This window comes from Dama dama, chromosome 23, assembly GCF_033118175.1.
Source record: "Dama dama isolate Ldn47 chromosome 23, ASM3311817v1, whole genome shotgun sequence".
Taxonomy (NCBI): Eukaryota; Metazoa; Chordata; class Mammalia; order Artiodactyla; family Cervidae; genus Dama; species Dama dama.
The window spans coordinates 65,438,760-65,465,387 of record NC_083703.1 but is presented as its reverse complement, the minus strand read 5'-3'; the positions used below and the strand labels follow the sequence as shown (position 1 = coordinate 65,465,387).

The window sequence follows — 26,628 nt, the reverse complement described above, 5'->3', positions numbered from 1 at the left end:
AGCTTGTTTCAGGAGGCTCTGGGAGTCCAGTTTTGACCTGTCAGGGCCTGCCCTGCATTCAGTCTCTACTGTGGCTGCTTTGACCCAGGAAGAAGAGAACGATTCATACAGAATACAGGAGTGGCCAAAAGAAAGAACTGAGCTGGGGACATTCAGACAGCCAGGTGGAAGCCACCATCTTCCGTGGCAGCTGGGGGCGTCACCTCCCTTGGGATAAGAGTTAGCTGTCACACCGCGGTCAGGGAAAGGCAAGACATGTGGCACAACAAAGAGACGACTGAGAACTGAGGCGAGCCTTCCAGGGAGGTAGGGGGACTGAGCTGGGGGACCTGTGCTGCAGAATCTTGAGCACGGGCCAGGTCCCGGCTGCTACTGCCTGGGGGAGAAGGCATCTGAACCACACCCGTGTCACTTCCTTCTTGCCAAACCCCTGCCTCTCCATATGGGGACCCCACCCCTCCCCACCAATCAACCAAGTACAAACACCACACACTGTATTTCTACACTGAACTGTCAGCTTCTACTGTGAGCGACCCACAGCCCGAGTCCGGGTCTCCTTGGCTGGGTTGGTTCGGTGAGATCTAGGAACCTTGGAAATACATCAATCACAGTCAGATAATTATAATTTTAAAATGTCAGCTTCATACTTACCAGCACTGTTTATTTTAATATTTGTTTCCTGTTATATGTAATATACATAACTTAAAAGCACATCCATACAAATCTCCTACAAGCGGCACCTTCATAATGAGAACCCATAAACATACAATGTCTACTTCACCTCCTGTGGCTTGGTTTCACGTTCTTGCTTTTCTTTTCTTTTTCTCATTTCCAGTGAGAGTCATCTGCAGTGGCCCTCGGCAGGACCAGGACACAGAGGGTGAGGGGAGTGGGATGGGGGAGAGGGAGGAGGGAACCCAGACAGAAAATGACAACAAGACGTGTGAAAGTCGAGGGGGAAAGGAGGTGGAAGAAAGGCAGGTGGATTTTGCAGCCCAGTGTCAAGACCCCAAAAATAAGAATCCAGTGTTCCTCCTCCTCCTTTCCGAATGGGGGATTTTTCTTTCTTGGAAAACGGTTGACGGGGGCATGTCTTGCTGCTGCAGCTTCTCTAACTGGCTGCAAAAGTGTTTTCCTTTGCATTGGAGTGGGCAACAGACGCAGGAAAAGAAGAAATGGGATGCTTGTCCACTGAAGGGAACGTGTAGACCCAGGTGGCATTGTACTTCTACAATCAGCGTGGTCTGGCTTGCCTTAGTTGTTCTGCAGGGCTTCAAAGTGAGGTGGGGAGGGGAGCAAGGGATTACTGTTGTTATAATTTTTGTTTGTTTGTTTCCTGGAAAATCCCACCAATTCTTCAATTTGTCTGCAAAGGAAATGTAGGCGTACAGATGTTGGTTGTTGCTGTCGGCCGAATGCTCGGCCAGCCCCGGCAGCAGTGCAAGGACGTGGTGTTTCCTGTATATATATCTATATCTATATATATCTATATATATATGCTTTTCCTTTCCCAGTCTCTTTCAGGGACAGTACGTCACAGCTGGGACGTCGGTGTTGAGTCGGAGAATCCAGGATGAAGGCCCCTTCTTTATGGTTCTCTGGCTTGGGTTGGACCAGAAACGCCAGCATCTTTTCACAGAGGTCAGGATTCCTGAAGCCAGAGGTGGGGGCGGGGTGGAGAGAAGGGAGACACAGAGGAAGGCAGAGGACAAGAAGAGCTAGTTAACTTTTGTCATTCATCTTTAAACCCATGGTTGTTTTCATTCTTTTTACCATATGCCCTTGATTATGACTTAGGAAGACAGAGTGACTTATCCAAGCCCACACAGCTGGTAATAAAGTGGCCACTGACAACTGAAGCCTCCTTGGTGTTCAGTCGCTCAGTCGTACGCTTTGCAACCCCATGGACTGTAGGACACCAGGCTTCCCTGTTCTTCACTCTCTCTCAAAGCCACCTGTCTGACCCCAGAGTCCATGCACGTTTGCTGTGTTGCTTCCACGCAGGTAGGATCTTTCACTTTGGCTGAAAATTTTTCAAGTTACCTTGAAACTCTGTCCTTAGCTTTCCCTGAGAGCTAAGATCACACTTGTTTCATTTTGTCTTCCTATCTGCTCTCGGATCTACAAAATATTTATATGTGATGGCAGAGGTGGAGTTTTTTTTTTTTTTTTTGTCTTTCCTTTCTGTTTGCCATGGCCTGCTGTGTCCTGGAGGTTAGTTAAACCCCAGGGAGTAGTGTTTAAGTAAAGAAACTGGAATCTGGATCCCAACTCAAGTTTGACTCCAAAACTTGAGTGGTTAAGGGGTCTGGGCTCTGAAATCAGACAATCTGAAGTCAAATCCCACTGCGTGGTCTACTAACTCTGTCACCTTGGGTGAGTTTCCTAACCTCTTTAGACCTTAGTTGCTTCCTCCGTAAAATAGACAGAAGTTGTAGGGAAGATTCAAGACAAGGATCAGCGTTAAGTGCTGAGTAAATACTGGCCGTTCTTATCATGACTACTGCTGTTGTTAACTTAACCACACATTGTTCTGACCTCATTGAGGGCAAGGGCTGTCTCTTACTTATTGCTATCTTTCCAGGGCCCAATACCATGCCTGACATATAGCAACTACCCGGAACTATTTACCAGGTGGCATATCATCCCTGTCCTTTACCGCTTACATGGTCAAGTGCTAATGGAGTGGTAGATAGCTGATCCTTCTTGGCTCATTTGATAGATGGGAAAACTGAGCCCAGAGGGTGCAAAGACTCAGCAAGTTGGTGGCACAAACAAGACTAGAACCCAAGGCTCCTGCTTTGAAATAGGTCAATCCTGCCTTCCCCCCCTTCACCATTTAATTAGAACTTTGAAAGCAAGAAAGCTCTGGGAAGCTGGGTGGGTGCCACCCTCTTGCTGGCAGTGTCTGGATTACAGATCCTGCCTGAAGGAGGCGGGCCAGTGGAGCAAAGATAGAGCCGAAGCCACACAGAAGACTGTAAGACAGGTGGGATTTCCACCCTCACAGCAAGAACTTCAAGAAAGAAGAACTTCATAAGGAAGTCTACTGGAGCAGGGACAGGAGGAGGATTCAGGGAGGGGAGAGACAATGAAGACTGGCAAGATGGATGCCCACATAGAAACAGAAACTCATGCAACAGGCTGGTGACAGAAGTTTAAAGTCTGACTTGCTCAGGGCTCTCATCAACCGCTCAACATGGCGAAACTATAGGGACATGGAAGCAAGTTCACATGCCCAAGCACCTTTGGTATGTGAGACACCACTCTTGTAAGTCACTGCTATGGACTCAATGTTTGTGTTCCCCCAAAATTCACAGGTTGAGGCCCTAACTCTCAAGAGGATGCTATTTGGAAGCAGGGCCTATAGGAGGTGCTCATAAATGGGATGAGTGCTTTTATAAGAAGAGACATGAGAGAGATGACTTCTCTGCTCTCCACTGCATGAGGACACAGAGAAGATGGCTGTCTACAAACCAGAAGAGGGCCTTCACCAGGAACCAGATTGGCTGGCACCCTGACCTTGGACTTCCCAGCCCCCAGAACTGTGAGAAATTAAGTGTGCCTTGTTTAAGCCATCCAGTCTTCTGTTCTGTTACAGCAGCCCGTGCAGTCTCTAACACTCATAAATGTGGTTTATTACAGCAGCTCCAATGTATAGATTCACTCCATTTTGTAGATGAGGAAACCGAGGCCCGGGGTGCTTCCTCTGGACACACTTTCTGGGTCCAAAGCTGGGTGTGTTCTTTCTACTCCATTCTGCTACTTTCTGAGAAGTTTTTCTTCCAGTGCTGGCTTCACTTTAAGTTTGCTCATCAATTAATAGAGTACCTGCCTTAGAGGACTTCCCTGATGGTCCAGTGGTTAAAAATCTGCCTTCCAATGCAGGGGATGCAGGTTCGATCCCTGGTCAGGGAACTAAGATCCCCCACGTTGTGGGGCAACTAAGTTGGTGTGCCTCAACTAGAGAGAAGCTGAATGTCTCAACTAAGACCCATCACAGCCAAAAATAAATAAATTTTTTTTAAAAAAAGAGTTTTCTAATTCAGAGAAGACTTCCCCCTCCAGAATTAGTGAATCTGACTATATTAAGAGTCAGAGGTGGTTCCTACTTGGTGACAATTAATGGGAAGGAAGGTGAGCAGAAAAGGCAAGGAAGAAACTTTTGTCTCTCTAGGGCCACATAACAAGGTGACCTTTACAGAAGAATCCAAAAGAGAGGGAGAGAGGGTGTGTGGTGATGTGTGGGACAATGGCAGCCAAGAAGGAAGTAACGGGTGGGGCGAGGAGGAGGGAATGAGATGGCAAAGGGAACACTGAGGTGGGAAGACGTGAAAGACCACACGGGGTAGGCAGGATGTGACCACTGGGACGAGAGCTGAGAGCACCGGATAGCCAGGGAACATGGGAAGGCAGGAGCCTGGGGGGACTGACTGGGATGCTTCTGGGAAAGACGAGGAGGAGTGAGACAGGGAATGGAGGAGATACAAGAACCTAGGGAAGCAACTAAATAGCCAGAGGATTGTATATAACTATAAGAGGGCTTGCCCTGTCTCTTCGTTTTGCAAATCAGCACACTGAGACCCCGATGGTCACGACGCTAAGCCAGTAGGATGGATGGAATGGAGTCAGGTCTGGATTCCCAGCACAGAATTCTTTGCATCAGTGGCTCCTACACTTGGCTGCACACAGATTTCCTAAGGATCAACATATAAATAAAGATTTCCAGGGGGTTTCCCTGTTGGTCCAGTGGTTAAGACTCTGAACTTGCAATGTAAACAAGCAGCATGGGTTCAATCCCTGGTCAGGGAAGTTATGCATACTGTGCAGCCAAATAAATAAAATAAAACTGAAAAAAAAAAAAAGATCCCCAGGTCCTAACCCAGCACTTCTCAGTCAGACTCTACAACAACAGTTCTCTAGTATCTGTGTTCCTGGGGTAATACAGCCAGCTCAGCACCAGCTTGGCAAGTGACCTACACTCTACCCCTCTGAGACCTGGGTAACAAAAAGCAACAATAACTGAGCAACTGAGGGGACAAGAGTGACAATTTACATGAAAGTCTGAGGAAAGCAGGCTCTGCCTGTGATTAGCTTACATGACTTCTAGACCAGCCCTGTTTGGGTCTTCCCTGGTGGCCCAATGGCTAAGACGCTGCACTCTCAATGCAGAGGGCCTGGGTTCATTCCCTGGTCAGGGAACTAGATCCCACATGCTGCAACTAAGAGCTCCCATGGCACAATGAAGCTGGCATGAATAAATAAATTAAGCACACAAATAGACCAGCACTGTCCAACAGAAATATGAACCACAGATGGAAGTGAACATTTTTTGGATAATAGATTTTCTAGGCAATATTTTCTAAATGTTCTAGAAATTTATGACTTTCTAAAATTTTCTGATTATATTAATAAAACTCTAATGTTTGAATTTACATTAAAAAGAGTAAAAAGAATCAGGTGAAATTAATTTTAATAATGTATTTTACTTAGCCCAATATATCCAAACATTATCACTTTACATGTAATCAATATAAAAATTATTGAACTATTTTATACATTTTTTCTCCATACATAATCTTCAAAATCCAGCACACATTTTACACTTAAGGTACAGCTCATTTCAGATTAGCCAGTTTCAAGTGTTCAACAGCCACAGGTGGCTAGTGGCTCCTACATTGCACAGCACAGAAAATTATTTCCGTCACTGTAGAAAGTTCTATCAGACAGTACTAAATCGGGGTTGGCAATGTTTCAGAGTGGCAGGAAAATATTTCCATGCCTTTTCTTGTGACACGAAGGGGGTGGTAATCAAAGGGTAAAAAAGAAACATTCTTGTGTCTTTCTAGAAAACATTGGTTTTCTTCATTAGGGAAGAGGACAAAAGGAGACCTGCTGCTTGTGGGGGCCTTTGAAATGGATTTATTTTTCAGTGAGGTATAATGTGCAAAGTAAGTCAAGTACACAAATCTAAGTGTGGAGCTTAACACATTTTTATATGTGTACACATCCATGCAACCCTCCCAGTTCAAGACACTGACATTTCCAGCACCCTCGAGGTTCCCTTATGGTTCTTCCCTGCCACTTCTCAGCAGGAACTGATATTCAGACTTCTGAGCATGTTTAGTACAGCCTGTTTTGAACTTCCTATGAATGGACCCACTTGTAAGTACTTTTTGTGTCTAACTTATTTCACTCAACTCAATTATTATAGATCTGATAAAATTCAGTAAATTTCTAGAGGGGCCTCGCCAGCTTCCCCCAAGTTCAGCGGCTAAAAGACCTGTCTGCTCCAGCACCATCTCCCTCCCCTTATTCACCAAGGCACTGATGGCCCAAGAGGAAAGAGTAAGGATTGAGGTCCCCTGAGATTCTGGCCCCAGGTGGCCTCAGAATCTAGCAAGACCAATCTGGCAAGACAGATGGGACGAAGGACTCTGGTCCTCATATTCTTCCTTGGCATCAACTATACTTCAATTAAGAAAAAAAATTAGGACTTCCCTGGTGGCATAGTGGATAAGAATCTGCCAGCCAGTGCAGGGGACGCAGGTTCAATCCCTGGTCCGGGAAGATCCCACATGCCATGGAGTAACTAAGCCTGCGCACCACAACTACTGAAGCCTGTGTGCCTAGAGCTCGTGCTCTGCAGCAAGAGAAGCCACCACAATGAGAAGACCAAGCACTGCAATGAAGAGCAGCCCCCACTCTCCACAACCAGAGAAAGCCCATGCAAGGCAATGAAGACCCAGAGCAGCCTAAATAAATACAATTGTTTTTTAAAAAATTTAAAAATGGGCACAACATTCAACTATACTTCAACTTATAAAACTTTCCTCCTCGGCAACATCTAGTGACTGGTGATGGAGACAGAGACTTGGGGACAGGAATATGACCGTGGGCTGGGTAGGACTTTTTCTGACTTCCAGCTTATAGGCAATGGGCCAGTGAGGTTTTGCTTATCTCTGTCTATCCCACCTTGGTATCCACCCATCTAATCCTCTCTTCCCTTTTCTCACCACTTCCGGATTTACTTTTCTGGGTCTGGAGCCTGAAACCCAAAAAAAACCAGTCCTCCTTCCCTTCTGTCCTTATATCAAACCTAGGGGAGCTATTTCTCCCCTTTGAACCCCAAATCAGGAAGTCTGGAGGGGGTGGTGATCAAAGCTGTGCTGGAGACCCAGCCTCTGTCTCACAGCTACTGAGACCCACAAGCCTCACCTGTGGCTTTTTGTCCCTCTCCTCCGGGGATGGGTCTGTTTCTCTGTAGACGACGGCTTTGGTTACCAGCATGTCGGGATGCTGCAGTTTGGCCTCCTTGATGGCCAAAGCCAGGGCCTGGAGGAAAGAACAGCCTGGTAAGGAGCCAGCAGACTGAATACGGGTAAGGCCGAAGAGACCAGCAAGCCCCCCCAGGGCACAGCGAGGCCCCCCGCAAGGTCAAGGGACAGGCTGGAGCTCAGGTCTTCTGGCTCCTTCTGCCTCCCATCCAGTGCCCCTTCCTTGGGGGCTTCTCCTCTGGACAGGGTCAGCAGGAAGTGGACACCTTCTCTGCTCACACATGTAGCCGTCCACGGGTAACCCAACGCGGGAGGGCCGGCGGCCTGGGCAGTGCCACTGGGACCCTCGCTCCCATCCGCATACCTGGTCTTGATCGACATCCTCGTCCCCGGTGATGATAATCCGCTTCTCGATCCTTGTCTCAGAAAACCCTCCTTTCACAGTCTGCAGAGGGAGAGGGAGGCGGATTTAGCCCTGGGTCCGGCTGGGGCAGCAGCCTCGACAGGGGACAGAGCCAAAGCACCCCTCAAGGGCAAGGCTGGAATCAGCAGTCGCCTTCTCTCCTGGCTCCCTCGGTTTTTCCCTTTACTAGTTTTGGGACTTCAGGCTGAACACCCTGCCTGGCTGCCACATCTCCCCCAGCTACCAAGCTGCCCTCTCTAGCTCTTCCAAGCCGGGCTCGAACGCTGTGGCCCTCACCCTGGTGAGTGGTCCTTCCACCTTCCTGCCTCGATACTCCCTGAGCGGCAAGTTCGTATCTCTCATGGTTCTGGGCCTCTCCATCTTCTGTGGACCTTGTGTGTGTGTGACCTGGCCTTACTCACTAGGCTGGGGCTCTTGAGGGCAGGGGCTGTTATTTTTGTTCACCTCTGCATCCCCTCCTCCTCCACTTCCCTGCCCCACCTGGCCAGGATAGGTGCTAAAATGCGGATTTGTTGAATGAAACACATGAATGAAATGTGAATGGTGACAAGGTTCTACTTTAAATGACTTCCAACGACACTAGAAGAGAAAATTGCATGGATGATGCTTATACATAAGCTTATAGCTGCCACTGTTTTCTGAAGGGGTGGGGTCTGGGGGCAAGCCTAGAAGATGGGGCAGGACCTAATTGCTTGATATATTAAAGGCAGGTGGTGGCAGAGGGAAGGCCAAGCTGGAGTCAAGAGTGGACAGAGAGAAGAGACGGCTCCCAGGTGACAGGGCCAGGAGAAACATTTGAGCTGTATGCTGCTGGCTGTGTGATGGAACCCCTTCCCATAAAGCTTTCAGTCAAGTCATCCTTGCTCACTGATGCTTTTGGTAGGAATGGGTGCTTTCTGGGGACCATGCTGTGTGGGAGGGGGCAGGGCTGGGACGGTCTTGCTCATTAAGGGCTAGGGCTGTCTACCAGATTCCTCCTTCGATGTTTGAACGGAACCTCCCTCTCAGCCTGGCTCCCTGGTCTCTCTCCTCCAGGACTGCATCTCTGCCCTGGGCTCCCTCCTGTTCTTCCTCCTGGCCACTCAGGCATGGACACAGTGGCCAGCCTGTCCTCAGCCCTCGGGACCCATCCGCTAAGTCACGGCTGACCCACGGGGAATTCTCCATCCTCTGGCCCCGCCCCTTTCCCAGCCTCTGGCCTCGCCCCTTCCTCCTGGAGCCCTGCTCCGCCCCCTCCACTCCTAGTCTCTTACACAACTCTCTTCTTTCTCCCATCTACCTGCACATCCTGGTGGACCTCATCTCCTCTCCTTAAACCCCCTTTCACTGGGTTCCTTCCCACTTTAAAAACCTTGATGTCTTTCCATGGCTCTCAGACTCAGACCCTCTGTTGTCACCTTTGTCCCGGGATTTCTCTTTCCTATCTCTGTTCTGCTTCCCTCTTCCTCAGTTCAACCTAATTTCTCACAGTTCCGCCCCTACATGCTGCTTCTTCCTGGCAGAGACGGCTTATCTTGTTTCTCCGTGTGCACTGGTTGCAGCCCCTCCAGCAGTCCCTAGCACAAAGGCGTCAGGGTGACACTAACATTTGCTCAGAGAATGAATAAGCGAACACATGGTTTCTGCTCCCATCTTCCACGTGGCTTAGAATGTCTGCCTCTTCCCTCAAGAGTCCTCCCTGGCTTTCCAAGACCCTAGGCAAACCCCGCCTTTTCCAGAAGCCCCTTCCTCATTCTTGGAGCCTTCCTTAAATTGCTCCCCGCTAAATCCCTCCAGCACTTAAGCTCTATAAGGCACAAACACTACGGTTCACAATGTCTTCCAAGGAGACGGTCCCATCCCCCCAGCCTGGCCGTCAACAATGAAGGGCAGGTCGGTGCCTATGATGCTTAGCACAGAACAAAGTGCACAGCACTCCAGAAACTGGGAACACCGCAGGTCTTCTCTATCCACGTCACAAGGCAGAGCCGTGGCCATGACCTTCCCGAGCCCCACGGCCAGGCTGGGGGCACATGGGGTCCTGCTGCTGCTACTCACTTTGGTAACATGGGTGGTGGTGGAGGTGGAGAGGGTTTCCGCGGTGGCGCCGTAGGTGCTGGTGAGGACATCTTTCCCGATGATCTGCAGAATATAACCACCACCACCCCACCCCAGGGGTCAGGTGAGGACGCTGGGGTCTGCAGGATGGGGTGGGGGCGGGGCCAACCAAGGGAGAAGTGGGGAAGGGGGTGGTTCCATGAAGGTGAAGTCTGGAAGCCAAGATGCTTTGAGTCACAGAGTCTAAGAACTCAGGAATACTGGAGTCTTCAGAATGCTAGACCCATGAAATTCTCAAACCCTGGAATCTTAAGATTCCTAGAACCTGAGATTCCTAAGGTCTCAAATCCTAACAAGACCCTAGAATTTAAGAATCCTGGCCTTTGAGAAGGATGAACAGAGGGATCCAAGGGCAGAAACAGAGCCCTCCTGATCCCCCATCCTGTCAGGGTGGGGAAGACGTTCTCTCTGGGACTAGATGATGAAGACGACAGATCTGGAGAATGGAGGCACTGTCAGAGACCTCTCAGTGACAGACTCAGGCTGCTGAGGATGGAGCAGGTCCAGAGTCCAAGCTTCTGGACTCCTAGTCCATTACTCCTCCTGGTCAGTAAGGAGAGCAGATGCCAAAGAGCTGTGACATTACAGGCATCACCAAGGGGAGGGACCAGTTCATCCCACTCTGCCACTGCCCTACGTGTACGTGGGGGGTGGTGGGGAGGGCAACGGATGAGACCCTGACCAGGGAGCCCTGTGGGCATCCGAATGATACAGTTTCCTACTGCTATCCTTAAAGGGGCGGCCTCCCAGGCTCCACGCCACACTTGCCTTGGGCCACCTGTGGACCCGTGTCCACATGCTCTGCGTGGAGTCCCCTAGCCTGAGCTGGCCCTGCCCACTTACCGGAGAAAGAGAACGGATTTCCGTGGCCACCGTCTGTGGGCCTGGGATCATGGCAGCTGCCCCCTTCCCGGACTTGAGACTGTTCTCCTGGGGAAACAATAGTGCTCAGATGGCCAGGTCTCAGGTGGGCAGGCCCTCAGGATGGCCGGAGCACGTGACCACAGAGCTCTCCCGGCCACAAGGTTGAATAGTGATGTTAGAGGCAGAGAGCTGAAGGCATCATTCAGTTCAGTCTGCTCCTGTTCATCCCTTGCTCGCTCACTCAACACACACGCTTACACACTTACTCACACACCCACTCATTCAACAAATATTTACTGAATGCCTGGCGTTAGGGACACTGTGGTGAACAAGACTCAAGACTCAATGTTCTCCCTGGAAGTACTAACAAAGGAGTCAAGACATCCAGGCCCTGCGACCTGGGGCAGACCCACTTCCACTCTCCTCGATTCACCTACATAAAAGGACCCTGCAGTATACAGGTTCACCAGTGGCAACAAACGTCCCACTCCAGTGGGAGATGTTGATAATGAGGTGCAGGTGGGGGGTTGTGTATGTGCTGGGGGGCAAGGGGTCTAGGAGAAATCTCTGGACCTTCCTCTCAAGTTTGCTGTGAACTTAAAATTGCTCTAAAAGAATAAAGTCTTTAAAAAAAATTTTTTTAAAGGGAGACCCCTGTCCCACTCACACAGAGACAGTATGAAACTGACAGAGGATGAAAGGGCTTTGCAAACAGCAATCTGTCAGGTAAATACAGGAGTACAGGCTGGTACTAACAACATGATGATTATTGCTTTCTGAGTACTCACGAGGTGCTAGGTATTGTGCTAAGGATGCATGGTCTCATTTAAGCCTCTGAACCACCTAGGAAATTGTTTAAATATTCCTGTTTTACAGGTGAGAAACTGGAAGGTCAGGGACTGTTAAGTGACTTGTTCAAGCCTCCGTGCAAGTGAGTGACAGAGCCTGGATTTAGATCCAAGTTGGTCAGACTCCAGATTCAACATACTCCTTCTGCCATGCCCCTCTGCCCTTGAACCAGCTCTCCTGGTCCTGCCTTGGGGTGGAGTCTAACTCCTAGATATTCCTGGAATTGGACCCAGGCTTACTGACCCACACTTACTCCAGTATTCTTGCCTGGGAAATGCCATGGACAGAGGAGCCTGGTGGGCTACAGTCCGTGGGGTCACAGAGCAGTCAGACACAACTTAATGACCAAACAACAACAACAATTACTGGTGGGAGCCTCCATCTCCCACTTCCTGTACCACCTCGGGGGTTCAGCCTTGTCCATCCAGGGGCCCAGAGCTGTGCAGCTCCCCAGTGGGCTGAGCCTCAGGTCTGGGCAGTGTATGATTGATTCTAGATCTGGACCTCTGTCTGCCAGGGGACGGATGAGGACAGAAGCCCTCTGCCTTTGCCCCACCCTCCCCTGATCTAGCTGCAGCTGTGGGTGACCTGGTTACCTGGCATTCTATCCACAAGCCTCTTTCTCAGAGGGAGTCCCAGAATGTGGTTCAGCAGCAGGCCTGAAAAGGGCAGCCTTCTGGGCTTCAGGCTTCCTTTCTCCCAGATGAGGAGACAGCCAATAGCCCCCTCTGAACCCTCCCATCCCTGCAGGACTTCAAACTTCTTCCTCCATGGATCCCTGTTTTCTAGCCAAGCCTCACCTCCACCTTCACACTGCTGGGCACATAGGTCATTCCAAGCAAGGTGCCAGCTACTTCATCTTCCTTTCCCAGATCTCCAGCTCACCAGTCACCTCTCCTGCCTCAAGGAGGAGCACCCCTTCTCCCTGGCTGGGGTTACACCTCCATTTCTGCCCCAGGTGCTTCCTCCCCAGACTTAGGCCTCCTCTCCACACCCCCCCACTACCCTCTCTCTGAGACGCCTCGGCCACTCAAGCCTTCTACGGCCTCGTCAAAGCCACAGTCCCCTCTCCCTTTATCTGCAGCTCAGATCCTTCTTGAACCTGAGACCTTTAAAACCAACCATCTCCATGACATTTGCCCCTGGAAATGTCCCACAGGCACCGCAGGCTCAATCAGACCCCAAATGGAATTCACTGCCTCCCTCACCCCCAACACATACGTTCCACTAAGGAGCACCCTCTGCTGTGCTCCTGGTTGGTATAAGTGCCTCTCAGACTTGAGGGGTGTCACCTGAAAGACTTGTGAAAACATAGACAACCTCCACCCCGGGCCCCAACCTGTAGTTTTCCAGTTGTCTGGGGTGTGGCCTGAGAATTTCCGTTCTAGGAGAACAACGGCGCTACTGAGCAGCCTCACTGGTCCATCTTTCCTCCCATCATCTGAATCCAATCAGTGACGAAATCCTGAACTTTTCATTCCTACCTCCAGACAGCGTTAACCCCACCCCCCTGGTCAGCCTCCACCACCTCTCACTCTGGCCCTGCCCTAGCCCCTAAACTAGTTCCCTGCCTGCTCTTTCCATCTCTCCCAGTGGAATGTGGGCTCAGCGCTCCTGTCTGTCTCCCTCCTCGCTGGATTCGCAGTGCCTGGCTTCATACTACTTCACACACTGTGGGTGTTCAATAAATATTTGCTGCAGGAAGGAAGGAGGGAGGGAAGGGAGGAGGGAGAGAGGATTAGAGGGAAGGAGGGGGAAAAAGGGATGTGAGCTCCCAAGGGAAGGAAATTTGTTTCAATCATGTTCCACATAGGTTGCTAGAGTAATCTTTCTAAAACACAGAAAAACATATTTGATGACATCATGCCCCTACTTAAAAAACTGAGGGGCTTCCCTGGTGGTCCCAGTGGCTGGGAAACTGCACTCCCAATGCAGGGAGCCTGGGTTCGATCCCCAGTCAGGGAACTGGATCCCACATGCTGCAACTAAGACCCGGCACAGTCAAATAAATAAATAAATATTTTAAAAATGGAAGTGAATCTCCATGGTCTCCAGGATGAAGTCTGAACTTCATACATGATATCTGAGGCCCTTCCAGCCCAGCCTTCCTTTCCAGCCCCTTCTCCCCCTGATCCCCATCCACACACTTGACATCTCACTTCCCTGACCACTTCCTTTCCCTAAATGCTCCACTTCTTCACATCTTTGCCTTTACACCTGTTGTTACCATGACCTAGGAGACCTCCTCCCATGACTGCCCCCCAATGTATCCTCCAGGGTAGCTCAGATGTCACTGCCTAGGGAAAGCCTTCCCCAGCTCCTGCGGTCTCAACCCATGCCCTGGGCTCCCTAAGAAAGCATTATTACACCGTTCCCTGAAGGCAGGAAAAAAATAATGGCCACTCTCATTATAGACCACTTACAGTGTGCATAGATACCTTAGTTTAGCCTCACCTCAACACTTTGGGGGATATGCTATTGTTCACCCCGCCACCCCATTTTCCAAGTGGAAACAGGTCTGAAAAGGTTTCGGGTAACTTGTCCAAGGTCACCCAGCCAGGAAAGTGGGAGAGCTGGGCCTTGTTCACCACTGTGTGCCAGGACCTAAACATTAGATGTGCCCATGATTATCACTTGGACAAATGAGTTCTAACAGGCAGTGTCTTTTCTTCAACTCTATATCCCCATTCCAGGCAGAGTAGAGACTAATACATGTTTTTTAGAACAAATGAATGGATGGATGGATGGATGAGTAAATGAATGATGTAACTGCCTGCTCACCATGGTACAGATTTACATTTAGCCCGAGAAGCATCCTGATGCCACATGGCAAAGGGTTGAGGGGAGAGGAGGAATGGAGTGACCTGGGGAAAGTGTGCAAGCTGGCCACTTTTTATGTATCTTTAAAGTCTTTGTTTACTCAAAACCTTCCTGCGGAGTAGCCTAAATTAATGTAATTTTCTTCCCATGTGTGTATCAGGAGTTTGGCAAGAGAAAGCATTTGAAAACAACCTCCCCTGGCTCAAGACAGATCCAGCCCAGGCACTGACACCCGCTCAGCCCCAGCCCCAGTCCCATGCAGCCACTGTTCACAACGGTCAGGATGGGGGAGCAGAGCAGAGCGGTTGAGGTGGATGGTGGGGCTTCCAGACCCAGAACGCCTGGCTTTGACCTGGCTCTAGCATGTGTTTGGTGGTGTGCCCTTGGGTAAGTCACTCTACCTCTCTGAACTTCATTTTCCTCCTCTGTAAAGGGTGGAGGAAAAAGAGCATCCACCTCACAGCTCTTTTTCTGCCCCCGAGCGTGCTGCATGGCGCCACAAGCTGCGGCTGAACGCTAGCCATGCTGTGTCATCATTTGAAGACTCTGTTGTGACAGTTCTCTTAAGAGCAGAACCACAGGGTCCCTCAGGACTTGAGCTTCCAGCTTAAAGTCACCACACGCCATCTACTGACCAACGCGAGGAAGTGGCCTGGGCCACTCGCAGGTGCCAGGAAGGATTCATCCAGGAAGGATTTTATAGGCACAATCCTTCCATGTTGCTATAATCAGTTAATCAGACAGTACCATCCTCTCTTTGTCCCTGCCATATCATAGCTCAGATGGTCCAGATGACTGAAACTCAGGGATGCCACCTCCCACATTATTCACTTTGCGAAACTGAGATCTGACAGGCTGTCCTGTGGCAGCTATGGGCCAGACTATCAAACTTCAACTCTGTGTCCCATGCCTGATGCAGTGAGGTGGATGAGGGCTTCCTGCCACACCTGGCGAGGTCAGCTTGTTATCTGGCTGTTTTAGGGGCAAGGGGGCTGGTCAGAGAGGCAAGTCTCAGGTCCTACTTACCATGGTGGTTGATATGGTCTCTGTGGTGATGGAGGGAGTAGTTGTGAGGAACTCCTTCCCTCCTAGGGCAGTCCCATCAACCTGGGGGCCACAGGAGGAGTCGTCAGAGGGGTGGGGGGGGAGAGAAAGAGTACCGAAAACGACTGTAGCATCTGCCACCTGGGCAGGAGGCATCCCCAGGTACCAAGTGGCAGGCAGTGTGAGCGAACGTGCGTGCACTTGGGGAGGGGGACGTCCACACACCACATGTATATGTGTGCATGCATTCAGTCGTGTCTGACTCTTTGTGACCCCATAGACTGTAGCCTGCCAGGCTCCTCTGTCCATGGGGTTCTCCAGGAAAGAATACTGGAGTGGGTTGTCATTTCCTCCTCTGGGGGATCTTTCCAACCCAGGGATCGAAGCCGCACCTCTTCTGTCTCCTGCACTGACAGGCAGGTTCTTTACCACTAGCACCACCTGGGAAGCCCTATCCACACACAGACCAAACTACACACGGGCCTCAGGTCATTCCAGGTCCCACGTCCTCCAGCTCATTCCAATCCTTTTATTTCACAAAGGGAAAACAATCCCAGATAATCTGAAACATTCTATCCAAATTTCAGAGCCTGTGTTCTTTGACTGAGGAGCCCATTGCTAGGGATTCACCCTTCGGATGCAAACTGAAAGTTTTACCAGGGAGTCTGTACAGAAAAGCTCACTGAAGCATTCAGTGCTAACTGCGAAAGACAAAAACAATCACAGGTCCACTGATGGGAGAGAAATACATGCTAAATCAGGACCCATTCCTGAGTGGGAATAAGGAGAATGAGGTGGGTCCACATGGGCCAACATGGAGGGATCGCCAGGGTAAATATTAGGAAAAAAGGTAAAATGTAAAGGAGAACAATCTCTTTTGTGAAAAGATTTAAATATCTAGAGATGTAAGCACATATATTGGTATATGCATAATTTTTTTTTTCTGGGAAGAATCACAAGAAAAACTTCATTTTGTTCTGTTTGAATTTCATAACTGTGACTATTTTGTTGTTATTTTGTTATAGGAGCTGTGGGGCCAATTTTAGTTTTCTACTTCTCTGTATAAAAACAAAGCCAGCACACATTACTAAAACCAAACAGACCAGTGGAGGAGCTTGCCCAGGGTCACACAGCTTCCCACACAGGTCACACAGGGTCACACCTTGTCAGAACTCGAAGGTTTTTACAGCTGCACTAGCCACCTCAGAAACCTCTATGCATGTTATCAAAGATGGAGAAAAAGTTCTGGAAAAGACAGAGTTGCCCACATCATGTAGATTTACATCTTACTTTAAGTTCTTGAGACAAAGAATGGTCTCCAGGGCAAAAGAGCTCCCAGCACTGCAGTCCCTCTGGCCAGCAAGAACCTAGAGGACATCTATCAGACCCTCAGTCTCCCTTTTCAGAGCTTAAAAACGAAAGGAGCTGAGGAAATGCACTGTAAGTAATGGATCTGTGTTTGTTTACAATAGCCTCTCCAGGTTGGGCTTCCCTGGTGGCTCAAACGGTAGAGAATCTACCTACAATGCATGAGACCCGGGGTTCAATCTCTGGATCGGGAACATCACATGGAGAAAGGAATGGCAACCCACTCCTTATTCTTGCCTGGAGAATCCCACGGACAGAAGAGCCTGGTGGGCTTACAGTCCATGGGGTCGCAAAGAGCGGGACATGACTGAATGACTGAACACTTTCTCCAGGGTACTAGTAGGTATGTTTCATCTTGCTGAGACAAATAGCTTATCTTTTTTTTTTTCAGTTTGTTCATTCTGTCAGTCTAATGTGGAACCCCCGTGCATAAAAAAGAAAAAAAAAAAAATGATCCCGTGTGAGCAGCTCTGATTAAAGCTGAATTGGGATCTCTCTTCTCCCAAAGCAGACCCTGGGATAGCTCAAGAAACCTCTCCAACTCCTTCAAGTGACCCATCATCACTTGATAAGACCCATTTTCTTATCCATGTAACACTCCCAGAAGAATAAAGGCCACATGGCCATCCCCATTTTACAGATGGGAAAATTGAGGCTTTAAGAGGATAGTCTGCCCGTCCCATCACCCACCCCTAGAGCTCAGGGAAGATAATGAAGCTCAGAAGAGCATCGGGGTTAAAATTGTGGTGCTGGGGGAAGCCAAGGTGGCAAGGGCTGGCCAAGGGAGTTTGCCACGGTGGGGACGCCACACTCCAATGCCCAGTTTCTATGCTCAGACACATAGGAAGGGACAGGTTACCTGGGTGTTGTCCACAGTGGCAACCCTGGTCTGCAGTACAGCCTCCGGCTCAATCTTCTTCCTGATGGCCAGGCTGCTGACAGTCATGGTTTCCGTTTTCACGGGCTGTAGGGAGATGCGGGAGGAACACTGTGTCTCAAATCCCAGCATGATTCCTGCTCACAGGCAACTGCGACGTAGGGTCAGCAGGTGAATTCCAACCCCTGCTGCTGGCTGACTTTCCAGAGGGTGATGCAGGCCAGGGCAAAAGAGGCCTGGTGTGATGTCACAGATAAACAGCCCGGGAAGGGAGCCAGACCCATCAGCAGCACCCAGACAGGCTGCCTGTGACCCTGTGACAATACAACCTCATGGTGGTACGTGCTGGTTTACAGGTTACCATTAAGAGAACATTTACTACTCAGTAAACATGCTCCTTGCTGGGTCTCACATCCAGCATCTTCCTGATATACACCATCCTGAATGACTTCAGGGGTGATGCCACCACCTCCCAGTTGTTTTGTCTGTTCTTTAGAGCAAGAGTCACACACCTGGAGGCCTGGGGGTAGGGGGAAGGGGCAGGCAGCAGATGTAAACGAGTGAAGGGGGCTTGTTGAGGACGGGGATGAACTGGAGAGCACGTGGGGTCCACTCAGGTTTGGCCTGAGTAACTGGATTATCTGATTTTTTAAATGATACTTTAAAAAAATCCTTGGACCTTATTTTCATCGTCCTGATTTTTAAACCAAGGTCAAAGAAAACACATGGGCTAGGCAGATCTGGCCTATGGTAAAACAGATTACAGCCTCTACTCTAGAAGTCTTATGTTAAATGATTAGTTTCTTCTGAGTCCGCCATTGAACCTAGTTCATAGTTATACACACAGCAGGTGCTAACATATGTGAGTGAAAGAATGAATGAATAAATGAATGAATGAATGCCAGTTTTCATCAGGTTGGGAGGATGGTAAAAGGGGACTTTTCTATTAATAGATGGTTATAACTTAGAGATCCAGCTATTCATTCAATTAATCATTATTAGTGCTTGGTATGTGCAAGCTTAGTGGAGTTGCCACCTGGTAGGAACGCAGACCTGTCAGCCAGGAACCTGACAACTTGTAGTTATGATGGGAGCGGAAGCAGGGAGAGCAAGGGGGCAGAGCAGGGAGCAATGCTTCTGCCCTGGGTGGTCAGGAAAGCATTCACTCATTAAGCGATACGTGAACTCGGTCCTGGAACATGATAAGTTTGCAAGGCAGAGAAAGGGAGCAAAAACCTTCTCCAGAGGGTACAGCACGGAAGTGAAAACCCAGAGTGGATGAGCTCCTATTTCAATGCCTGGAATGTGGGGGAAGGGAGAGTATGGTGGGAGGTGGCTCCGGCTGGAAGAGACGGAAAAGCAAAGGAATCAGGACCAAAGGTCCCCGGAAAGAAGCACTGAGAGCAGAGAGGCCCAGATCCAGTCTGTCCCCATGTCCCCTTCTGCAATGACGTTTCCTTTTCTCTAGGAGTTTCCACTGTTCCCCCAAGACCCCAGGCCCCAGGGAGAGGAGCCAGCGCAGGGATCAGAAACAAACATCTGGTTTTCAGAGCAGGCCACAGGCGCCCCCATGAGTCCACAAGCACACGGTCTCTGCAGGTGCCATGCAACGCAGGCAGGGGGAGGAGTCGAGTCGGACCGGACTGCCTGTCATCACTTGACCTCAGGCAAAAGATGGGGTCACAGGGTTAAAGCGCCTGGGAGTGCACGTTAGGGGTAAACCGAGCTGCCGAACATGCGAGCACAGAACCATGCTGCTCTGCGGAGGGGCGGTCATGCAACACGGATCAGAGCTTCCGGCTGGCGGCTCAGTCTTCTCACGCGTGGCCCAGGGCCCTCTGAACATGCAGTGCCCGGAGGGCCTGGGTCCCGGTGACGCTCCACTGTACCTCGAACTGGGCCATATCCGGGGTAGAGCAGGCCCCGTGGTCCGGGCTGTCCTCCAGGCCCCCGGACTCGTCATCCTGGCTGGGGCCTCGTTTGTTGAGATCCCGCGAGAACACCAGGCCCTCGGTGTCGGAGTCGCTCTTGTCTCGGTCAAGCTCGGGCAGGCTGCGGGAGAAGTCTTCGAAGGCGCTGCCGTGGTAGTCGCCGATGACCGTGAAGTCGACCTCGGCCTCCAGGCTGGACGTGGAGCTGACGGTGATGCTGGAGCACTTCCGCTCAATGGCCAGGTGGTTGTCCTTCAGGAACACGGCGTCCCTCTCCTGGTCTTGGTCCTCATCTCCCGTGTCACTCTCTGGGGCCCTGGGCCGTGGCGGTTTGACCTTCTCCTCGGAGCCCTCCCTCAGCCCTGCTCTCTATGGCCAGATAAAATCAGAGGAGTGGCGGGGTGTGGGATAGGGGGAGAGAGAGAGAAAGAGAGAAATCAAGATGGTGAATGACAGAAGAAATCTTGGGGCCAGTTGATGCCCCCAAATGGAAGAGCAGGTCAGGAAAAGAAAAACACCCCCGGAAAGGGTCCTTGACACCATAATAAGCTGAAAAAAAAAAGAAAAAGAAAGAAAAGAAAACACACACACACACACAAAGAAAATTTCTCAAGAGTGAGGACGCTCCTTTCTGAGGGTCTCTCGCTGGTGGCAAAAGCAAGTACAAAGCAGACATCCTGCCAGCTGGGCCTGGACAGGAGGCTCCATCCAAGGTTTGGATCTGGGAGTTTATCAGAAGCGGCACTGCGCACGCGGCAGGGATGGGAGCCTGGACCCCAGGCCCATCCGTGCAGGCGGACATTGAGGAGAGAGAAACCAAGGAGGGAGGCCCAGGGACTCGGGGACACCCAGGATGGGGAGGCAGAGAGGCTGGGGCCAAGAGCTTTGAGGAACAAAGAGGAAGCCATCACAGTTTTGTCAATTCCACTGAGTCTCGGTGGGCGGAGTCAGCATCGTCTAGAGGGAGGAGCCACACGGGGTAATTCCTGGGAGCTGGGTGCTACAGCCCTTCACCCTGAGCTCCATGAGTGGAGGTTCTGGTCAAATCAGTGCAATTGACAACAGCAGGCCAAGGAAATGCTGGAGGGGGACCAGCCACTCTTGTCTGACATACATACCTCTCAACTTGGCCTGTCAGGGATTAAACACCACACACACATTTTTGGCTGTTTCACAACATTCTTTTTTTAAAGATCAATCTAACATCCACCAAATTTTTTTTTTTTTTTAAATACTTGGCTCCAGGTTCTAGAGACTCAGTAGGCTTAGAGATTCACTCGCAAGACAAGCCTCCGTTCAGCCAGTTTCTGGAAGGTTGAGAGGTGTGAAGACACATTCCAGACAAGCCAGAGGTGAGCTGCCACAAGAGGCGCTGCCAGAGCAGGTAGGGGTGTGAAGGCCGCGAGGCACCCTGGCCAGGCGAAGGTGACCGGGTCATCAGGGCACCGAGGGGCTGCAGAGACCTGAGGGCCCAGGGGGCTGGCGAATCTCAGGTGCCCCCCCTTTCCTGGGGGGTTCGCCGCTAAGCTGGTGACCTGCGTCTCTTGCCTGACCGCGTCTCCGGCTTTGTTCTGGATTAGAGAAGACAGTTAGTCTTAAGGAGGCAGAAAAGAACTTGGCACTGGGACCGAGAGGGAACCAGAAGCGAAGGATGGAAACCTCTGGACTGTCAGCTTCCCGCGGACAGGAGCACCAGGGAAGGGAAGAGGATGAAGGAAGATTGTTGGCCAAGCCAAGCAAAACGGTAGGAACCCAGCAGGTGGGGGCAGCAAGGCAAAGCGAGTGTGTAGTTTGCCGGAGGTGGTGCCACCTTCTCCACCCAGGCTGTGGGACCCTCTTGGCGCCGGGTCACACCAAAAGCCAAGGGTCTCTGTGGCTAAGCTAACATGGGCCAAGCAGATGAACCCGTCATTCCGCCTGGGCCACACTCAGGCCCGTTTAGGGAAGAGAACTCATAGGGTTGGACAAGCAGCCTCTGGTTGCGGTAATGACGAGGGGCCACTGAACCATGCTTCTACTGAGCTACGCAGCATGCGGTCAGCTCCCCGGCCGGGGGCAGCGATAGGGGCGGGGGCTCACGTGGCCAGTTCCCCCAGGGGCTTCCTCCAGTGTGGTTTCACAGCCTGGATTGCTGGACACGAGCTCGACATCCTCGCGTCCTTCCCGAGGGAAGGATGTAGAGACACCCTCCTGGAAGCGGCTGGGAGCTGGCGGCATCGTTGAAGGCTGTGTGACTGTGGGGATAGCCAAATCCCCCAGGGGCTGGAACTGGACACATCCCAGGTCGAAACGCTTACTCCGCTGTGGCTCTGCCTGCCCCGTGGAGGCCTCTGAAGACAACTCGTGGGCAAAGGCCCTGGTCTCTCCCAGACCTGTCCGGCGAGTCTCAGCTCCATGGGTCTCAAAGATGCGGATTTTGTTGGCCACGGAGGTCTTGCTGATATCCTCCAAGGAGCCCTCATGACCCCCAGCCTGGAGAGAGGGGGTCTCCCTGTGCTTCCCTGCAGGGAACACCAACCCCTCGGCCTCTTCAGAGATGATTCTAGGCTTCCTGCTGGCGACAGGAGGGGCCCTGCGCTCCCCTCCATCCATCGGGGTCACAGCCAGCTCGACTTGGTCCTTGGGCTCCGGGCTCTCTTTAGAAGGATGGGCATATCTGAGAAACACAGGGGGCTGTTCTCCAAAAGGGTCCCTGAGCTGCACAGGCTCCCCTGACCCACGGGAGGATGAGCTTGGAGAAGTTCCCTCTGGAGAAATCTGAGCCGCAGATGGAAGGGGGGAGGTAGGAAGCGGGGTGATCACTTCCATCTGAAGGAACGCTGCGACCTTGCTGTCCTCTGCTGCAGGTTCTCCTATCTGGGTGTGAACCGGTCCCCTCTCTTCGGGCAGGAAGTTGCCTCTGTCCGGCCTGGCTGGCTTCCCGACATCGCCAGGAGGGATGGCCCACGGAAGGGCAAAGACCTGAGGGTCTGGACGCACGGCCCCTCCTCTGTGAGGTGAGTGGTTCCATTCTCCGGTGGGGCTTTTCTCAGCCTTTCCCATCAAATCTCCACTCCTGGGGGCCTCTTCCTCGGCAGCTTCTGAGGATAAGGCATGAGCATCCTCTCCTTCCACCCCACACTGAGCTGCGTCCCCATCCTCAGCGAACGTCAGCCCTGGAGAAGGTCCCTTTCCGAGCTGCTCGACAAAGACCTCCAGGTCCTCTGGTCGGTGGTTCCTGGGGGGCCCTGCCTCTTCCTCTGGGGAAGCCGAGGGGGCGACACCCCCATGGTGCTTGTTCCCAACAGCAGCAGAGCCCCACGGGGCTGAGGAGTCCAGCTCCAATCTCTCCGTGAGACCCTCCACCAGCTTCCGCCTGGTCTCCCATTCGGATGGGACATCTACGTGCTCTTCTCTCTCCTCCAGGGGTGGAGGGAGGACTCGATCTTCAGCATCTCTCTCTCCGTAGCTGAAGCAGAAGCTTCTCTCTGCGAAGGAAGTGTCAGTTTCGTCACTCGAGTCAGCTCTGGCTTCTGTGTGGGCGGGGTCCAGAAGAAACGACCGGAGTCCTGTTGCTTCGGAGGCTGGAGAGGGCACATCCACCTCTGCGGGTTGGATGCCCGGGGCAGTGGGTCTTCTGCGAGCCTGGAACTCCTCCAGCTCCTGCCTCAGGTCTGCCGGGCCCTCCAGCTGATCATGGGAGGTCGGGGGCTTCCTGACCGCTACCTCTGCAGCATCCACCCTGAACTGGGAGCCCTCCAGGAGCCTTCCTGCTGGGGTGCAGCCTGCAGCCAGAGAAGCCCTTTCTGGGCATCCCCTGACCCAGAGGGCTTCCTCCCACACGGACTCGAAGTCTTCAGGGCTCGCGATCATTCTGCCTGTTCTCTGGGTGTTTGCTCTTCTGGCTCCCACCTTTTCTTCTGTGGCCACTTCCACCTTGAACTTGTCCAGCAGAATGTCTACCTTGGAGAGTCTGCCATCAGCAAGGATGCCGGCGAGGCTTGAGTCGCTTCCTTCCTGTTGTGTGCTGGTCACTTTTAGGAGACTGAGCTCTTCTGGCCTAATGTACTCTCTCTCTATAAATACCCAATGCTCTGAACCCTGCGTTTCAATTGGAGCAAGAAAAGTTAACATAAAATATCAGGCACCTGAAGAATGCATCACTTTTTCCCTCTGCAAGAAGGGGCCAAGGTCAACTTGTCCCCAGAACTGGCAGGGCAGAGGCAGGCATGACAATGCTGGTCAGCTTCATCAAGGATCAAGGCTACACTTCCCATCAAGGCACCCAACCAATTATCTACTGATGTTATCTACCCCTCAACCACCACCCTAACTTGGTAAAATGGGGTGGGGGTCTCATATCCTCCCCATATTAACCACGGGGAAATGGAGATCTATCGATGGTCTAGGACTCTTTCTCTTTCTCTTTTAATAATAAAACTGTCACTGACAGAGGAGAAAGGAGCTTACATCATGTGGAATTGTTGAAGCCTAGAGCCAAAAGAACTCCTGAGCCTTCCTCCAGTCCAGTTTTCTCCGTGTACTGAGAAACTGGGTAAGTGGCCAGTGACTTACTCAAGGTCACGGTCAACTGATGGTAGAGTCAGGAAAAAAATGCTTGATTTTTGATGCCTGAGAGCCTGGCCAACTTATAGCCAACAGAATATGGGTCCCAATTGTGATCTAATGTCCAATTGAGGGGGAAGCATTGAGTTGAGTTTCACAGGCCACAGCCTGAAACCTTTCTGCAAGAGCTAATTGGAAGGAAGAAGATTAGAGTGAAAACTGTCAGATGGCCAGATCTAGAGGTCAGTGCCTGTCACCATAATGGCTTAAACATTTTGAATTCTGTGGGGTTCATTCCCAAAGAAATAAATACCAAGGCCTATTCTTAGAAAGGACTTCCCTGGTAGCTCAGATGGTAATCCACATGCTATGCAGGAAACCCCAGTTCAGTTTCTGGGTTGGGAAGATCCCGAGAAGGGATAGGTTTCTCATTCCACTCTTAGGCTTCCTTCATGGCTCAGTTGGTAAAGAATCCGCCTGCAGTGCGGGAGACCTGGATTCAATCCCTGGGTTGGGAAGATCCCCTGGAGGAGGGCATGGCAATCCACTCCAGTACTCTTGCCTAGAGACTGCCCAAGGACAGAGAAGCCTGGCGGGCTGCAGTGCATGGGGTCACAAAGAGTTGGACATGACTGAGTGACTAAGCACACACATTCTTAGAGAATTCTAACTAAATTCACAGAGTAGAAAAGGACTGACCAGAACACATCAGAGAAGAAAAACATCTAAAGATCCAAGCATCGTCATCGGTCAGAAGCACTGAATGTCACAATCAACCATCAATGAGACAGCCCTCTGTCTTCCCTAGAGTTTCTCAAACAACACTTAAGGAGGGAAGGATGGACTTTTAAAATTGTTATTTAAAAAAAAGCAAGAAGACTGGGAATTCCCTGATGGTCCAGTGGTTCCTGATGGTCCAGTGGTTAGGACTTAGTGCTTTCACTGCCAGGGGCCTGAGTTTGATCCCTGGTTGGGGAACTAAGATCCTACAAGCCAAGCAGTGTGACCGAAAAAAGAAAAGCAAGAAGGCCATTGGGATTTTAATCTTGCAACCACAGAATACTTCCTTTACATGAAATCTTGATGGCAGTTCAGTATGTAACATGGATACTGGACTGCCCTGCTGACATTGGAGGTCTGGGTTGCCCTAGTGCCCCAGAATGCCTCCCTCTTTTGAAACCACTGCTCTGACTCAAGCCCACGGGTGTGGAAACTGAGGCTTGGGGGAAGTAAGCACCATGCCCAAGGTCAAAGAGTGAGCCAGTGATAAAGGCAGGCCTAGGACCCAGCCTCTGACTCCACATCCTATGAAGAGCTCAATGGTAAGATGTGATGAAAATTGCTCCCAACAACAGAAGGAGGCAAGTTCCCATGAGCCTGGACTCCGGTGCAGGTGAGCATTTGGTGAGGAATCTGTCAGATCCCAGAAGATCTGAAGCATTCTGAAGGATCAAGGGAGCATGGTCAACCCTCTGACCTCCACTCCCCAGATCCACGTTAGCAAAATCTCCATGACTGTCAGGGAAGCAAACCTCATGAAAAGAATCTTGTCAACTGGAAAGAGAGAGACAAGGAAGGGGGAGCGTCCATATAAAGTCTGCATTGGTTTCTGAGATTTTCCTTCAGGTTGTTAAGCTTTCAGGACAACAGCACTTGAACCATCCCAGAGGGAAGAACTTTGACAGCCTACAAAGCTTCTTTTCTCTTCCATTTGGGAAGCAGGCTGCTTTAGCTGCTCCCATTTCAGCTTGTACTGACATCATCAGCCTGGCAATCAATGATAGCCAAAGATAGTCCATGAGACCCCTTCTGGAGCATCCCTGCCCCAGGTCTAACTGAAAATTAGTTTCTAGAAACCAGAAGCTTGGGAACTAGGTTGAATGGGGTGGGAGCTAGCACAGAACAGAAAGGTTCTGCAGGAAGAAAAAGGGAAACACGCCCTTATGTTCAGTTACTATGTGCCAGGCAATGTCAGCCCTTTGGAGACATTATTAAATTTAATCCAAATGGAGATCTGCAAGGCAGGTTCTGTTACCCTTTTATCAGAAGGAGAAACTGAGGCTCCAAGCGGGAAGAGAAAGCTCTGTTTCTAACAAGTAAAAATCCTGAAGAGAAAAAATGGCTGAACAAAAAGAGGAAAGCTTTGGCCCTCTGACGGGATTCACGGGATGGATGATGTCTGAGAAGCCTCCCTAGCCATTCTTTTTCATTGAGCCACAGGGGATTTTCAGTGCCTGCTGAGAGCACCCCCTGCTGTCAGATGGGGCCACTGCAGCAAGACTGGCCCCGAGACGGAAGCTGGGAGCTGGGAGCTGGGAGCCAGGGCAGTTATGTTCCCACACAAGCCCACAGGAAGAAAATCTCCAGCCAGGATTCTGCTGACTCCAGGCTCTTCCGGGTCCACCTGGAGCTCTGGATCACATTTTGGGCCCTGCTCTTTACAGAAGATGCCTCCTCCCCAAGCAGGGGTCCAGGACAAGGAACCCTCTAGAAACCAAAGTAGAAGCTGCTGAAGAAAGTGGGAGTTGGGGC

The 26,628-nt window shown here is 51.0% G+C and overlaps 1 protein-coding gene across 10 annotated transcripts in view; it reads right to left on the bottom strand.

The window, feature by feature from the left end:
• Positions 1 to 640: 640 nt before the first annotated feature.
• The window catches only part of EPB41L1 (erythrocyte membrane protein band 4.1 like 1), a 133,044-nt gene continuing 107,056 nt past the window's right edge, over positions 641 to 26,628 (bottom strand). For 7 of the 10 annotated variants that reach the window (XM_061127186.1, XM_061127191.1, XM_061127192.1 and 4 more), the window contains 8 exons: positions 19,510 to 19,920; positions 17,603 to 17,707; positions 15,358 to 15,438; positions 10,642 to 10,728; positions 9,739 to 9,822; positions 7,642 to 7,722; positions 7,219 to 7,335; positions 641 to 1,651 (listed from right to left, as the gene is read on the bottom strand). In XM_061127186.1, the coding sequence (XP_060983169.1) occupies positions 1,643 to 1,651; positions 7,219 to 7,335; positions 7,642 to 7,722; positions 9,739 to 9,822; positions 10,642 to 10,728; positions 15,358 to 15,438; positions 17,603 to 17,707; positions 19,510 to 19,920 (975 nt within the window). In that variant the 3' untranslated portion in view covers positions 641 to 1,642. Of the gene's footprint in view, positions 1,652 to 7,218; positions 7,336 to 7,641; positions 7,723 to 9,738; positions 9,823 to 10,641; positions 10,729 to 15,357; positions 15,439 to 17,602; positions 17,708 to 19,509; positions 19,921 to 21,014; positions 21,123 to 21,630; positions 23,632 to 26,628 lie in introns of all 10 variants that reach the window. The other 3 variants (XM_061127193.1, XM_061127194.1, XM_061127196.1) reach the window with 2 other exon arrangements.